This window comes from Amphibalanus amphitrite, unplaced genomic scaffold (genome assembly GCF_019059575.1).
Source record: "Amphibalanus amphitrite isolate SeventyFive unplaced genomic scaffold, NRLGWU_Aamphi_draft 001251F_arrow, whole genome shotgun sequence".
Taxonomy (NCBI): Eukaryota; Metazoa; Arthropoda; class Thecostraca; order Balanomorpha; family Balanidae; genus Amphibalanus; species Amphibalanus amphitrite.
The window spans coordinates 78,125-95,124 of NW_024882744.1; the positions used below are offsets into that span (position 1 = coordinate 78,125).

A 17,000-nucleotide genomic window follows, 5' to 3' on the forward strand; every position below is an offset into this window, starting at 1 on the left:
TCCTGATTGAGCCGATATCACGTTTGATATAGGTCAACTTACCACATGTATATTGATGGCCAAGTTCATGTCTAATGGGCCCATCTCAAGACTCAGAGATTTGCTTCAGGAAACCTACCCCAAGCGTGAGGGGGCCCATACAGGTTTTTGAGGCTCATGGAGGTCAGAAGCGGCGGAACACCTTCGATTAAGGGGGGACTTTTGCACTGCCGACTGCCGACTTTTGGTTCCATTCTTTCTATGCAACGCCCATAGCGCTAATGTTAAAATGCCAAAATCAAAGAAGGGCACGGTGCCCCGGTGCCCTCCCCGTTCCGCCGCCTATGATGGAGGTCCCGCAGTACGTTATGTCAGCCTCTGAGAAAGCCATGCAGGGCCCTGCCAAGCCGACATCTGAAAATATTCTCCTTAGACCTGTGCCTGCCTCACCGCCCGGCCCCACCCCGACGTCTAGGGGTTTGACGCCTAGGTATTTATCAGGACCCCACACCGGTCCATGATGGCTCCAAACTGACACCTGAGGCTCCTGCACCGGCTTTTGAGGGGCCCACCGACCTCTGATAGCCACCACGCAGGCCTCAAAAGACCATGTCGATTGTCGATATCTAAACCCCGAAGTCTTGGAAGGCCTGTGCTCTATGCAGATTCTTGAGGGCTTTACGTGGGCTTGTAAATATCCCAAACTGGCTCTAGCCTAGCTCGACCGCGCCCCGCAAAGCAGGGCCCCAGGCTTTCCAGTTTTACGCCCCTGAGGGGTGTTTGAATATTCCCTTCTAACCTGACTCCAGGGTCACGTAGCGACAAGTGCGGCGGTAGGCGGCTTTCTAAAGAGCGTCGAAAATCATGGAGAAATTACTTCAGTCATATTGCATTTCAGACCAAAGCACACGTCATCATGATCATCGAAGGAAAAGTTTCGCCTATTTCGACACTCGAGGACATAAAAAGCTATAGCGCGCTGAAAGTGGGTTCGATAGCTCTCTAACTCGTGCAATCAGCCTTGGGGGGGGGGGGGGCGTATCGGCCAAACCCGATCATAATTTAAGACGGCTAGAAAGACGAGAAAAGTAACGGATAGCTATACATAGGATGCTTCAGAATCGTAGAGGTCATTTTTCGATTAGGTCATCGCTGAGGTCATTGAAGATGAAATTATGATAAAATTATGATAAACACAAAGACAAGATTACGACGAAAAAATTCTTGTTTTTATATTTTTCACAAATAACCGTATAACTCGTGAACCAAAGAGCTAGAGCTTTGCGGAACAACTCATTCGATAGGCCTTTCAAAACGCTTTCGCTTTTAAGATTTGACCTCAATGCCTCATGTCAATGGTTTGGCAACAGAGCAGAGGGTAAAACCGGCAAAACCATCTAAATAGTCGCATTTTACCAAAACAGTTTTGCTAAGAATTTTTGCAAGGACTTTGGTGAGAAAAACCATGAGACATTTACTTTGTCATCATTCTCTTGTTAACATGCATCGAATGAGCTACCTATAATTTCACATAAAAAGTTCAACTTCAAAATGTGACCGCAGATCAAGGTCATGCCCTTACTTGAGAAGTTCATGATGGTCATCAACCGATCCGTATGGATGATTTATGCGTGGTTCACACCGGATCCGTAATGACCGTTACGTGCCGTAATGAATACGTTGGCGATTGAATAATATCTTGAAAGTGGAGGGCACAATGCAACGCGCATGCGTAGTTCGATTTTTTGGCGACGTAACGCCGTATTCGTTACGGATTCGGTGTGCACCGGGAATTGCCATGTTGAGCGCCGTCCTTCGAATCAAGTGCGCCATAACTATTTTGCTTATAAACAATCGAAAAATGGGCTAAAGCTAAGAGCTGTTTCTTAATATCGGTGCGTCAAAATTTTAATTGGTTTTGCTCTCTTCTTTTTAAATTTATTCCTATCACTTTTGCATAGTGGTTTATAATTGTATGGAGGCATATCATTGTTAATTAACTACAATTGTGGGCGTGATACTATACAGAGAATTTTTTATCCTTTTTTGGCATAAACAAGAAAAGATGCCTATGCTGGTCAACGCTGAAGTTCATTTTCTACACTCGTGAATCGCTGCTATCCTGGGCAAGATCAACGTACGCGTCGTACAGTTTGCTCAATTGGCTTGCGAAGAGGCGGTGCAGTGTCCGTCCAAGCATCAAGTCTAGCAGGGGTAATATGGGCAGCGAAGTTGACTCAGAACTGCATAAAAGACGTGGCACGAGAATCTATGTATTGGAATTTATTTTGTGGACTTTGAACTTGACCTGTAACATACCTACATGATTAGGGCTAGGCTAGGCCTACGAAGGAAATGTTATCTTTAAATAAACGAGTGAAATGTAATTACGGAACATGAATTTTATGTATGTCACTCAAGAGATACAAAGTAGGTTGTGACATACTGAAGGCATACCTACATGAAATAATGCCTAAAAATCAGTCGGCGAGTTGATACGATTTTTTTCAAGTACAAAGGTCCGCACTTGCACACGAGCAGACCGCTACCCGCTACCCAGACCAGCCCAATCAATCGCAACATGTGAGAAGGGGTGGGCACGTGCGCATGTGCTGACCAATACTCTCGCTGACCTTTGCAATCTGCATACTTTATATGCGTGGTGTCATTCAGCATACCAAAGTCCAAATGTGAGCGCTATCGGCCCAGCCGATCCCGAGATATGAAAAAGGGGTGCGCACGTGCGCACGTGCCGATCAATACCTTTGCCGACTTGTGAATTCTACATATAAGCATGTTATCATTCAGCATACTTGATATAAGCACTTTCGGCCCAGCCGATCCCCAGATATGAAAAAGGGGTGCGCACGTGCGCACGTGCAGATCAATGCTTTTGCTGACCTGTGCAATCTGCAAATAAACTTGGTGTCATTCAGCATACTTAATATGAGCGCTATCGGCCCAGCCGATCCCAAGATGCCAAAAAGGGGTACGCACGCGCGCACGTGCAGACCAATGCCTTTGCCGATCTGTTCAATCTTCATATGTACGTACATGGTGTCATTCAGCACACCAAATATGTACGCGATCGGCCCAGCCGATCCCCAGATATGAAAAAGGGGCACGCACGTGCGCACGTGCAGATCAATGCTTTTGTCAACCTGTGCAATTTGCATATAAACATGATGTCATTCAGCATACCAAATATGGGCGCGATTGGCACAGCCAATCCCGAGATGTGAAAAAAGGGTGCGCACGTGCTCACGCGCTGAGGCAATTCGAAATCGTCCTAAGGTCACGGGATGTGTAGTGTGCACCCAGCCAAAACAACAAACAAATATTGAACCGTTTCCATTCAGCCGTTCCCGAGTTATGGTATGACGAGCTCTTTTGGAACCTCTCTCGTCGCACGTGACACGTGCTGTAACAGGCGTTCATGAGTGATATCAATAGCACAGTTCAGGGTAGAAAGGATGCAGCCCCTCCCCAAAGAAGACCGCTCATCAAACAGTCAAACCGTTTTGGAGATACATGTCGATAAAAGTCATTACGGCGGCCGGTCGAGCCGAAAAGTTCAATTTTCCCAACTTCTGTTACGTTCCGTAACGAGTACGGTGGACGCTGCCAGTTTACGGCGGCTGGTTGCCACATTTCAACTTCGTCTACAAAAGTCGCAATGCTTGGGGAATCTTGAGAAATCTCTAGCTCATTACGTCCGTAACGGTTACGGCGTCATTACGGATCCGGTGTGAACCACGCATAACACCTTCAAGACAATGGCATAACTCTACCTCGTCTCCTATATCAAAAGTAATAGTCGAAAAACTGATGTTGTGCTCTTTTAAAAGCCTTTTGACCTAGCCCGACCCTTTGAGCGGCCGCTGGCCATCAATTGCACGCTGTCTATCAAATATGGGCAGAATGGTCGTGTTTGTGTAAATATGCTGTTGTTTTTTACGTGCCTCTTCAGATCAAGAGATATTTATTTGTCCTTTTCCCCGCTTTGGCTGGTAAGGATGACAATGATCTGACCTTTCGTTGTTGGTAAGGGGCCCCATTTGATTGAGGGGGGCCCACTTTGCTGGGGGGCCCATCGCGAACGTCTCTCACCCCCGTCGCCAGAGTTCTGGCTGCGCCACTGTACAAAATCACCACGTGTTTCCTTCTTTCACTTGCGATTTGTGTTAAATTTAGTAGCACATTTACCTTGTATTCTGCAAATGTATTCACACATGCTGTTAGCGAGCAAATAGGCATTTTGGATACCTTCGCAAAGACGGCCGGCGCTCGGAGCGCGGCGGTCGGTCCGCCGCGCCACGCCGCTCACATATGTGTCATCTGGCCCCTGTCCTGGTTCTCATGCCCACGTGTTGTGCGTACCACGAGGGCTGAGACGGGACGGGGGCCTGACAGTCTTCGACGGGACTCCACCGGTGCGCGACGGGTTCCATGACAACTGAACCAGTGACAACTGAACCAGGACAACTGAACCAGTGACAACTGAACCAGTGACAACTGAACCAGTGACAGCTGAACCAGGGACAACTGAACCAGTGACAACTGAACCAGGGACAACTGAACCAGGGACAACTGAACCAGTGTCAACTGAACCAGTGACAACTGAACCAGGGACAACTGAACCAGTGACAACTGAACCAGTGGACAACTGAACCAGTGGACAACTGAACCAGTAGACAACTGAACCAGTAGACAACTGAACCAGTGACAACTGAACCAGTGACAACTGAACCAGTGACAACTGAACCAGTGACAACTGAACCAGTGACAGCTGAACCAGTGGACAACTGAACCAGTGGACAACTGAACCAGTAGACAACTGAACCAGTGGACAACTGAACCAGTGGACAACTGAACCAGTGACAACTGAACCAGTGACAACTGAACCAGTGACAACTGAACCAGTGACGACTGAACCAGTGACAAATGAACCAGTGACAACTGAACCAGTGACAACTGAACCAGTATGACAACTGAACCAGTGACAACTGAACCAGTGACAACTGAACCAGTGACAACTGAACCAGAGACATCTGAACCATTGACAATTGAACCAGTCACAACTGAACCAGTAGCCCATCCAGCAATTTTACTCCGGGCCCAAGCAGGCTGAAGTGAGGCTTGCCCGAGATTTTTAGTCGGACGAAAGTCGGCGTATAACTCGAAAACGCCGACTAAAGCCAATGCTCTGCCGGAGGTATGCGCGCTCGGCGAGCTCAGGACAGCCGTAGTTACGCCCTAGCTGTGCGACGTTTGGCGCAAGCCCGATGTAAGCCCGAGCAGTCAATCCATTTATATACCGGAGATTCCTCTGGGCCCAAGCGGGCTGAACTCTGCCAAGCCCACGTTACATGCCCTGTCTGTCCCGAGTTACGCCATCAAAGTGAATATTATTTATACGTTGCTAACTATTCGGGCGTCCCAGGTGGGCGTAACGGTCAGTTCGCGACCACCAGGCTCTGTCAGCCCTGTCAGCCATCGTACGGCTCTCGGACGGACACTGACACAGATCAATTGGCAGACCGGCAGATTGGTACAGTCCGGCGTCCGTCCAGCCACGCGCTACCTTATACCTATACAGCGCAGTACGACATTATAATTGTTTCTGGTTTAGCTGTCCACTGGCTCAGTTGTCCACTGGTTCAGTTGTCCACTGGTTCAGTTGTCCACTGGTTCAGTTGTCCACTGGTTCAGTTGTTCGCTGGTTCAGTCGTCACTGGTTCAGTTGTCCACTGGTTCAGTTGTCCACTGGTTCAGTTGTCACTGGTTCAGTTGTCACTGGTTCAGTTGTCCACTGGTTCAGTCATCACTGGTTCAGTTGTCCACTGGTTCAGTTGTCACTGGTTCAGTTGTCTACTGGTTCAGTTGTCCACTAGTTCAGTTGTCACTGGTTCAGTTGTCACTGGTTCAGTTGTCACTGGCTCAGTTGTCACTGGTTCAGTTGTCACTGGTTCAGTTGTCACTGGTTCAGTTGTCTACTGGTTCAGTTGTCCACTGGTTCAGTTGTCATACTGGTTCAGTTGTCACTGGTTCAGTTATCACTGGTTCAGTTGTCACTGGTTCAGTTGTCACTGGTTCAGTTGTCGCTGGTTCAGTTGTCACTGGTTCAGTTGTCACTGGTTCAGTTGTCACTGGTTCAGTTGTCGCTGGTTCAGTTGTCACTGGTTCAGTTGTCCCTGGTTCAGTTTTACTGGTTCAGTTGTCCCTGGTTCAGTTGTCACTGGTTCAGTTGTCTGCCTACCGCGCGACGGCCCGGTGCACGACGTGGCCGACGTGGCCTTACGTACGACGCGGCCGACGTGGCCCTACGAGAACGATTCAGTGAACCGCATTTGTGACCGCCGTATTTTGCGCATTTTAATCGTTTCCGTTTCATTCAAGAATAGACTTTTACTTATATGAACAATAACTTTATGGTCCTCCGGGTGACGAGAGAGAACGAGTACGAGAACGAGTGAACGATCACGAGCACGCACGAGCATTTCCGTATCGAACGGGTGAACTGAACGATTCTCACGAACACATGCCTTATGTGTTGAAGACACAATGATATTGTGTTTTAGGACACAACACGATTGGGTTAACACATTTGTAAATTGACACGTCTGCGACGGGTCAAAAAATGCATGATGCAGGGTACACAAGAAAGCCTAGTTAACACGCTCTGCCTGTGCGTTTTTAGTCGTTTTTTGTGTCATTTTGTTTTCAGTGTACAATGGAGGGTTGACCACCGGGTCAGCCACAGTGGCGCCCGTTGCCGCAGTAGAACGCTGGGAAAATCGAGGCAATTCACTAGTTACTGCCGTTTCATGGATCTCAGAGGTGTTGACAATCAGTGCCGTTTGACCGATCAATGACGCATCGGGTGGACAGAGTGCAGAGAAACATGGGCTGACAGCCGATATTTACCATTGTGACTACTGGCCGGGGTTTCAACACGGCATGTTTTCCTGTGTTTCAATCGTCATGTAAGCCCTGGAGCAGTGCGCGCGGCTTCATTCGCGCTCCACAGTCTCTTCCACGCTTACTAGCCGTTACTTTTATACCGTTTCGTGCAGGTGCGCTCTTCTTCACGCTGGCACGAGTTATTTGTTTCCGACGGCAGCGGTCCCAGTTTTTTGGAGGTTCAGGGAGAGCGCCTGGATCAGCCGGTCACTCGGGCGGCGGCTTCAGGCTTGCGCTACATGTAGCGGTTTTTCTCCTCCGGCTACTGGGCGGCCCGCGGCTAACTCCACCCGTCAGTCTCCACCGGCGCGGCGTTGGTGGACCGGAGGCGTCCGCGTCTCCGCCCCGAGGTCATGAGGTCACGCCGATTCATCACCTGGCGTCCGCTCCGCCCGGCGCGCGCCGCGGGAGCGCGGCGGACCTGTCAGACGCGCTACCTACGCCGCCTATTCACAGTGGGCTCTGCTCGCCTGCAGGTGACTGCGGGACACAGCCCGTAACGGACCGCGGGGCACGGGTCGCATACCGTGCAGGCCGGAGCCGTCATCGCGCACTTCCACACGTGGGTGGAGCATTCCATTCCACACCCTATCTCCCGCTCCATGACGCCGCTCCCATATCATCAAAACACCCTTCCTCCCGGCCGGCCTCGAGGCCGCGGGGCTACCAAAACCAGCGGGTGCGGCGGGCGGCCGGGCCGGGCCGGCGAGCGCCGCGCGGGCTGCCGTCTGTCGCCGCCTGGGGCGCTTCCGGTCCGGACGGCCGCAGCGGCAGGTATCGGCCCGGCGCGGCCCTGCGCTCTGGGGCCGCTGCGCCGGCGGCCCGCGACACGGCTGGCCGCTCATGCGTGCGGCGCGGCCGCGCGGCGGCACTGCACCGGCACAGGGCGTGGGCGCTTACCGCCCTGCGCGCAGCTGATCCACAGACCCGGCGGAACTGCGCCCCCGGCCCGCGACACACAGCCCTTGTTCAGACTGTTACTGGGTTCATGCGAGCGCTGAGTGCTGGCGCGCAGGCACAACCCCTAAATGAAACGCTTTGCCATATAGATTGCGTTGTGCTTTGACTTTTCAACGCCGGCTTCTCAGCTCCTACGTAAACGTTTCGCAAATATAATCATCATTCGGCTTTCACCGCCGCCTCCTACAAAGAATCTCTCTTGGGCCGGTTGGCGGCATTTTTGGGATTCGAGGCAGCCAACCACGCCCGTTGCCGCGAGAGTTGGCGGCGGCCGTGGTCGGCCGTTGCCTTGAGAGCCATACAGCGCTCTCCCACGCGAACCTGCTGGTCACTCACCTGCTGTGTGTGTCGGCAGGGGCCCGAGAGAGGTGGCCGCGAAAGGTGGTGTTACCGTAGACTGAAAAGGCTGCGGGCTCGATTCTGGTGGCTCGTGTTGAAAATCGTGAAAAGGGCACCAGCCTTTAACTATAGTTAAAGGCTGTACCTAGGTATATAGCTTACCTATTTTTCTCCTAATGCCGACATCAACCCATAATCACCGTAAGTCTTCACTATATAAGCGTAGTATGACTCAGTCGTCACTCGTCACGTCACAGGCATAACTACCTTCACCGTTGCCGTCAGCATCACTGGCTGTCATGTTTAGGGAAAAACCACGACCACCACCGCTGCTGTCGCTCCGTCGAGCGAGTAGACTAGGGTCACCGCCGTGCCGCCCGAGGCGAACGGTCGAGCAAACCGGGTCACATGCGGGCGGTTCGACAGTGGGTCGGGTCGGTGCCCCACTGCGGGCGCCAGGTGCGCCGACAACGCCGCCGCGCCGGCTGCCGCGCAACGCTCGTCGCCACCATTGCTGCGGACCGGCGGAGCGAGGAAAGCGGCATCTTGAGACGAGGAGCGGCACGGCGCGACAGTGGTGACAGATGTGGCGCAGTGGGTGGGCGGAGCTGACGCACTGGAGGCGACACATGGCGCGCATGCGCTTCTAGTGAGTTGCATTGGTGTTTGTTCAGTTTCTCGGGTTTTCCTTCCTTTCTAACACCGGTTTGTCGAGCGTCGTCTCGCACCGCCGCGCTTTCATCTGAAAGCCAGAAGGGCGGTTGACAGGCGCAAATGGCTCGTGGTTCGGTTGATATGTTCGCCAATATATTGCTAAAATGGTGCAGGTTTTGTGGGAAGTCTGATCAATATGCCCCAACCGATCGTATTCCGAGTCTGTTCATGCATGAAATAGCTTCGTATGTTACTGTATGTCCACTTCTCGCTGTTAGCTTCTTTTGAATGATCTTTGAGTGGGCGCCACCGTGCCGCCGAACTGCCGACGAGTGATGCCGTCCTGGCGCCCTAAAATCCTGGTTCACGTAAGGCATGCTGAGCCGTAGTTGGGCCACCCTACTGTTTTTGCAGCCATGAATCACGCCATTCTGGCATGCAGCAATGTCGAACAAACAATACCGGTCGCCATTTTTCCGCGACGTTTGCCATTTTTGCAGCTCCTCACATGCTTGCACCTACAATGCCGAGTAGGTAAAGAACTGAGCTCTCAATCTGTGGAGAGTTGTCACACAGCTCAGCACATGGGTGTAGGAGCGCCAAAAATATTGGTGAAGGATGCCACCTGAACCTTATGAAAAGGGATAGGACCGTGCCAACCAACACGCACAGTGCAAGCGGGGGGGGGGGGGGGGGCGAATTTCGCCAACCCCTTGTTTTTCGCAGATATCTTACGCCCTTATCATTAACGTCAAATTTTCAATGCCTGCCTAAAATTGAATTGTGCATCTTGCCATGACAGCAAGATGTAAATCAGGGCCTCGGCTAAGGAATTTTGACTACTGGGGCAAATGGTCAAAGTGTGTTAACCCGCGCCCTGCTGGGAGGGGGGGGGGGTTGAACACCCACCACCCACCACCCCTGCGGTTTTTCGCGGATATCTGAAAAACGGCGGCACCTTATCATCTATCAATTTTATACATTTTGTGAAAATTTCAGACCAGGGTCCTTCAAGGCAGGGCTGCGGAGTCGATGGATTTTCGGCGACTCCGACTCCGACTCCGGCTTTCAAAAACCAGCTCCGACTCCGACTCCGACTCCGGGCAGAATTGTCGACTCCGACCGACTCCAACTCCCGACTCCTACTCCGCAGACCGCAGGGCTGCGGAGTCGACAGATTTTCGGTGACTCCGACTCCGACTCCGGCTCGGGTTTCTAAAATCGACTCCGACTCCGACTCCGACTCCGGTCACAACTGTCGACTCCGACCGACTCCGACTCCGACTCCGACTCCGACTCCGACTCCGACTCCGCAGCCCTGCTTCAAGGTCAGGTCACCAGGTCGCTACAAGTGACCTCACCTCATAAACACATCATAAAATGTTTCAATGTATGCCATAGCTACACCAAGTGACGGATCGCTTTGAAGCTTTCAGCAATTGATAAGTGCAACAGTATGTACAAAATTCGGAATTTTCATATCGGTGACCTAAGGTCGGGTCAATTTTGCGACCTCTCTAGGTATTATAAGTCAATGGGAGAAAATTCAAAACCGTCTTTTTCGGACGAAAGTCATTCTAAACACTCTCAAACACTATATTACAAGTAACTTTGACACACTGAACATGAAAACGGCACCCGTGACCCCTGTTTATGCCCCTAAGGTCATCTCAGGTCACGAATGGTATCTAACAGTTTTTTGCGACTAACTTTTGAAAGAGGCATGCTAGAGCGATGAAAACGCCTCATACATATATGTTCAGCTCGACGATACAGATCCACTAATATGCAACATGACAATGTCCGGTCAAATCATGACCTTGACCAGAGGTCAAATTTTTAAGTTGAACTTTCAATGTCAAATTATAGTTCATTCGATGCGTCTTGACAAGAGGAACACGATGTCGGTAAAAGAAAGCTCGTGTGCAAGGCTTGAGTCAAAAGTTATTGCAGAAAAACTGTTCCCGAAAAATCGTCTATTTTGGCAGTTTTTGCCCCCTGCAGGCAAAACCGTTGACGTTAGGTCAATTCTGAGAGAATTACTCAGAAAGGGCCTTAATAGGGCTATCGAATGCGCTTTTCCGCGGCGCTGTAGCTCTATTGGTTCCCGAGTTATGCGTTGGCTTCTTGGAAATTGTCGACATTCGACCTGGAAATCGGCGAAATTTTGCCTTCAATGACCTCTGGTGACCTGACCTTTGACCTGACCAAAAAAGTGACCGAAGTGATTTCGTCATTATTTTTGGTGCTCTTTCGAACGCCGCCTTCCGCGTATCGCTACGTGGCTCAGGAGCCGAGTTAGAACGGGGATGTGTGTGTGTTCAAACACCCCCCCCCCCCAGCAGGGCGTGGAAATCCAGGACCCCCAGCCGGGCGCGGGTTAAAAAAAACAGACATTTGATAAACCGTCGAATCCAGTAGTTCTAAGCATAGGTAGGTGAAGACCCTCCCTTGCATTGTCCAAGATTGGTGAAGGATCCTTCACCAATCTGAAACTTTGGTGAAAGGTATCCTTCACCAAAGAGATACGTTGCTACACCTATGGGCCTCAGCAAACTTAGTTTAATTTTTTATTTGCTTGAAATAAATGCCCAAAACACTACATTAACTTTAAAATAATTTAGGGTGACGCAGGACTTATGATTCGTCCGTGCGACAAATGGGTGACATTGGCCGATATAGTACTTACATATCTGGGTTAACCCGCGAGTTGCTGGGGGGGGGGGGCGTTAAACGCCCCCACTTTTTTCGCCGGGCCATAGCATAAAAACGGCGCGCCGCAGGCGCGCCAAATTTTTGGTACCTGTTTGGAATTGATTGAAGTTTATTGTGACAAAGTTTCAAAAAAATCGGTCGGAAAATTTTTGAGATATCGAGGTTTTAGTGACGTCATGATTTCTGACTTTTCGACCAAAAACGGCATATGTTCAAAAAATCATATAAAATCACAGAATAGACATACAGACATGCCGTAAACGCCATTAGACTGCCAATGCCATGATCAATCAAATGGCTATCTTCGATTATTGATTGTCGTTCCGCATTTTCCAAAATCTTGAACTGAATCTTGGCAATTTTTCGTGACTTCTTCACGACCATGATACATGAATTTCTTAAATTGAACTTTTTGAGCCAAACACGTACACATATGATAAAATGAATGTCACCATCGTGTTCTGCGCCCCAAATTACCTATAAAACATGTGTCACAGGCTGCGAATATCAGTTTTGATTTTCGGGGATATGTGCCTACCCGGTTGACCTGACCTTGACCCTGCCTATGCTTGACTGACCCCTATATGAAGCTGACACTCTTGTAGGCCTTATAAGATGGATTGTGCACCGTTTTGACAGAGTTTATGGCGAGAGGCGCCCATTGCGAAGTCCTGAAGTCCATGCTACTGAAAGCCCGATTTCAGGTGTTTGACCTGACCTTGACCCGACCTGTGACCTCAAAATTCAACTTTAAAGTACTCATCTGAAGCGTCTCGTCGCGCTCTTTCGTTTGCCGCCTCGTGCGTTTCGCTGCGCCTATTGGTTCTCGAGTTATCGGCTGGGGGCGTTTAACGCCCCCCCCCCCAGCAAACGGTGGGTGGCGAAATACCCCAGCAACTGCCGGGTTAATGAGTCATGCTATGCCTTGAGAGTGTTTGTTTGGTTGGCATTTGCGAGCCAGCTCGCGAACACGGTTCGGTATAAACACAAAATCCACTCTCCAAACATATTGCCGATTTAAATAAAGGCTTATTTCATAAATGATTTTGATATTTGTATAAATCATCACGAGCTGTTTCCATTTTCCAATGAATTTCACGAACCGAACATGGACAACTGTTTGTCTCCGGAAGCACTCATAAAATTAAAATGACGATCGATAATCTCCCACTTCCCACCAGCAGCAGCAGCTTATCACCTACCATCTCTCACAGCGTTATTTCCGTGTGTTTGCAGTGGCCACCGCCGATCTGATGGAGTTTTACGCCAACGAAATCGTGGAGGACCTGGCGCACCGACCGTACGTGGAGCTCGGCCTCCACTCCGACTCCGACTCGGAGCTCGCCAACGCCTACTCGGGCCTGGAGACCATCATGGAGGAGACCTCAGGTCAGTGTCCGTTGGGTCTGGAGGAGACCTCAGGTCAGTGTCCGGTGGGACTAAAGAGGACCTCAGGTCAGTGTCTGCTGGAACTTGGGCAGAGCTCAGGTCAGTGACTGCTGGGACTAAAGAAGACCTCAGGTCAATAGAGGTTTCTTCAGGTCACTGTCCGGCGGGCCTGAAGGAGAGCTCAGGCTAGTGTGTGGTTGGTCGGGAAGAGACCTCAGGTCAGTGTTGGGGAGCCCGGAGGAGACCTCAGGTCAGTGCCCCGCGCAGGGCGACTATAAACTGCTTCACTTTTGACCCCACTACAATCTACGTAGGTATCTCCTGAGATGTGGTAATAAAAGCGCACGGGGACATTTTCAGACTCGAGGTCCATGGCTCAAGGTCCATGGCTTGACATGGCCATAAAATGTGTTTTATTCAAACTGATATGCAAATAGATTTTACAGGGGCGGTCGCAGACTTGGAGTTTGGGGGGGGGCCAACTTGGCAAAGGGGCCCCTGCGCTGACCCGGGGGGCCCGGTGCTAGCTTAAAGGGGCCCACGGGCGTAGCACGGGTGCAGAAATCTAGGCCATGGCCGGTGAAGCGGGGGGGGGGGGGGGGGGGTAGGGTGCGGCACCCGAGCGGAGGCTCATTGAGAGCTTTGAGGGTGCACCATGTCGAAAAGGTACCGAAAAGGGCATTTTGAAGCATTGATTATGTCAATAATTCACGCAACTGTGAATGGACTACCGCAAAAGTAAAAGCGGCTAACTTTGCCATTTTCTTTGCAAAAAAAGCTTAGCCATTTTTTAAGATCATCGTGCTAAAGCTTTTAACAGTGGGTCATCGGTATCTGTTCACTGTTCAATCGGTCGGAGAGGCCATCGTAACCAAGCGTTCTCTATCACATGTGTTCCGACTTCCGTTTAATCTTTTTTTTTTAATTGAGCACAAATGCAAATTTTGAAGACCATTACAGTAGCAAATGCTTCGAAAGACGGATAGTGGGCAAAATGTCCTAAATTTGTCGTGCTGCATGGAAAGTAGTGTTGCTGAGGAAAGGGGTTTTGTTCCAGATTGTTGTGGATGCAGAATACATTGTCTGCACTCACTGCAGAATTATTGTTGGTGCAACTGCGCCCACTGCACCCATGGTTCCTACACTTATGGGCCCATCGATAGCGCTTCGGCGATACCTATCGCCTAGAGGCTGCAATGGGGCCCTTAGAGTACGGTGTCAGACCCCCAGAGGCCGGCGTTGGACCCAAGGGTCAGCGGAGGGCCTCAAAGGCCCCAGGTAGGGCCCCAGAGGCTAATGTGGGCCTTCATAAGCAAGTGCGTGACGCCCAAAGGTAAGGCTTGAGCCCCCCAGAGAACATAATAGGGCCATCAGTGGCCGGTGTAGAGACCTCATAGGCCAGTTTGCGGGCCCCTCAGAGGCTAGTGTGGGGCCTCAGGTGTCGCTATGAGGCACTTAAAGACCGGTATGGGTCCTCAGAAGCCGGCATCGATCCTTCAGAAGCCAGTACGGGGCCCTCAGAGGCACATAAGGGCAGTTTCGGTCCCAGAGACAGAAATGGGACCATCAGAGGCCGGTGTGGGTCGTGGGACCTTTAGAGGCTGGTTTGGGCTCTTAGGGGCCAGTTTAGAGCCCTCAGAGACCAGTACAGGGCCTGCAAAGGGCAGTTAGTTTGAGACCATCAGAGACCGAATTGGGCACTCAGAGGCTAATATGGGTCCTTATCAGGCCAACATGGGGCCCTCAGAAGTCAGCGTGGGGCTCTAAAAGACCGACATGGGCCGGCGTTGGACCCCAGAGGCCAGAAGAGGGCCCTCAAAGGCCAAGATGGGCCCTCAGACTAGGCCGATGCGGGCCCTTAGAGGCCGGCATCAGGTCTTCAGAAGCCCGTGCGGGGCCCTCAGAGGCTAAGGTGGGTCCTTACAGGCCAGCACGGGCCCTCAGAGGTCAGGCCAAGATGGGCCCTCAGACTAGGCCGATGCGGGCCCTTAGAGGCCGGCATCAGGTCTTCAGAAGCCCGTGCGGGGCCCTCAGAGGCTAAGGTGGGTCCTTACAGGCCAGCACGGGCCCTCAGAGGTCAGTGTGGGGCCCTAAAAGACCGGCATGGGCCGGCGTTGGACCCCAGAGGCCAACAGAAGGCCCTCAAAGGCCAAGATGGGCCCGCAGAAGCCGATGCTGACCCTTAGAAGCCTCAGAATCCAGTATAGGGGGCTCTCGGAGGCTAACATGGGCCCTTACAGGCCAGCATGGGGCCCTCAAAGATCAGAATGGGACCCTAAAAGACTGGCATTGGCCGGCGTTGGACCCCAGAGGCCAGCAGAGGGCCCTCAAAGGCCAAGATGGGCCTTCAGAGGCCGATGCGGACCCTTAGAGGCCGGCATCGGGTCTTCAGAATCCAGTGTGGGGCCCATAGAGGCTAATGTGTATCCTTACAGGCCAGCATGGGCCCTCAGAGGTCAGTGTGGGGCCCTAAAAGACCGGCATGGGTGGACCCCAGAGGCCAGCGGAGGGCCCTCAAAGGCCAAGATGGGCCCTCAGACGCCGATGCGGGCCCTGAGCGGCCGGCATTGGGTCATCAGAATCCAGTGCGGGGGGCCCTCAGAGGCTAACGTGGGTCCTTACAGGCCAGCATGGGCCCTTAGAGGTCAGTGTGGGGCCCTAAAAGGCTGGCATGGGCCGGCGTTGGACCCCAGAGACCAGCGGAGGGCCCTCAAAGGCCAAGATGGGCCCCCAGAGGCCGATGCTGGCTCGACGTAGGGTCTTCAGAATCCAGTGCGGGGCCCTCAGAGACACTTAAAGGCTAGTCTTGGGACTCGAGAGACGGAAATGAGGCCACCAGAGGCGGGTGTGAGGCTCTCAGACGCCGGTTGGGCCCCTGAGGCCGGTTTAGGGGCCCTCAAAGGCCAGTGGAGGGCCCTCAGAGGTCAATACGGGTCCTCAGCGGTCAATGCGGACGCTTGACCGCCACTGAAGGGCCCTCAGAGGTCAGTGTAGGACCTTCAAAGACTGGTATGGGAGCTGTTAATAGCTGGCGTGGGTTTCTCGAGCCTCGTGACAATCGAATACGGGCCAGGGCCCCATACGGCCATGGGGGCCCATCGGCTGTTTGGGGGGGGGGGGCCAAATGATATGATGGCCCCCCTGATTTGCCTTTGGGGGGGGCCATGGCCCTGATGCCCCCCCCCCTGCGACCGCCACTGGATTTGTATCAAATCACTTATAAACATTTATGTGTAAAATTTCTCTCATGAACGGATCAAATGGTATCGCTGAATAGTTCGTGCGGATTATGTTAGGAATAGGCAATTCTATTTGGATTGGCTGGTTCCGGCAGCTGATTAAATTTGCGAAAAATATAATAAACGGTGCAGCTGCACGACTGGCGTTCGTGAGTGGATAATGGAAGCGGTTCACTGGGAAACGAGAGTGTGGGAGAGTGTGGGACATAAACTGGCCTTGTTCAATCAGTGATTTTCCACCTCTCCATTCAGACGAATAGCGTGTGAACGGCTCTGTATGGGTGTGCCCTTTTCAGAGGTGTTGCTAAAAAGTTAACGACTTTCCCATGAATTCTAGCCCTCGGTACGCCTAATTTCAGTAGCATTTTAATCGCCCGATATTAACCTCGCATTGAACTATTCTTTGTCATAAATTTTTATTTAAATCGCAAAAAATATTGAGTCGTTTCCGGCCATCGAGTGTTTGAAAACATTCGTGTGAGTTCCTCTAAACGTCCCTACTATTTGTTATCATTAGGTAAATGCTTTAAGGGATGAATTAATGTTTAACGCCTTAATGCATGTAGTCTTTGTGAAGTTAAGTTGGACTGTGGACAATCCATACATTTTGTATTAGGATATAATGCCGTTTCGTTCTCGGGGTCATTGACTGTCTAATGCCCGAACAGGCTGAGGTGTTAAGATAAAAGAATCGCTGGCACAATGGATGACGTGTGAAGCGACGTCATACTTGTTAACGATTTCTCGGAGATTAAGTGAGAA

The 17,000-nt window shown here is 51.4% G+C and overlaps 1 protein-coding gene across 2 annotated transcripts in view; it reads left to right on the top strand.

The window, feature by feature from the left end:
- The window catches only part of LOC122371518, a 62,590-nt gene that overhangs the window by 11,215 nt on the left and 34,375 nt on the right, over nt 1-17,000 (top strand). The window contains exons 1-2 of one of the 2 annotated variants that reach the window (XM_043347895.1): nt 8,767-8,890; nt 12,847-12,999. In XM_043347895.1, coding sequence (XP_043203830.1) covers nt 8,890; nt 12,847-12,999 — 154 coding nt within the window. In that variant the 5' untranslated portion in view covers nt 8,767-8,889. Of the gene's footprint in view, nt 1-8,766; nt 8,891-12,846; nt 13,000-17,000 lie in introns of those variants that run through there. The other variant, XM_043347894.1, reaches the window with a different exon arrangement.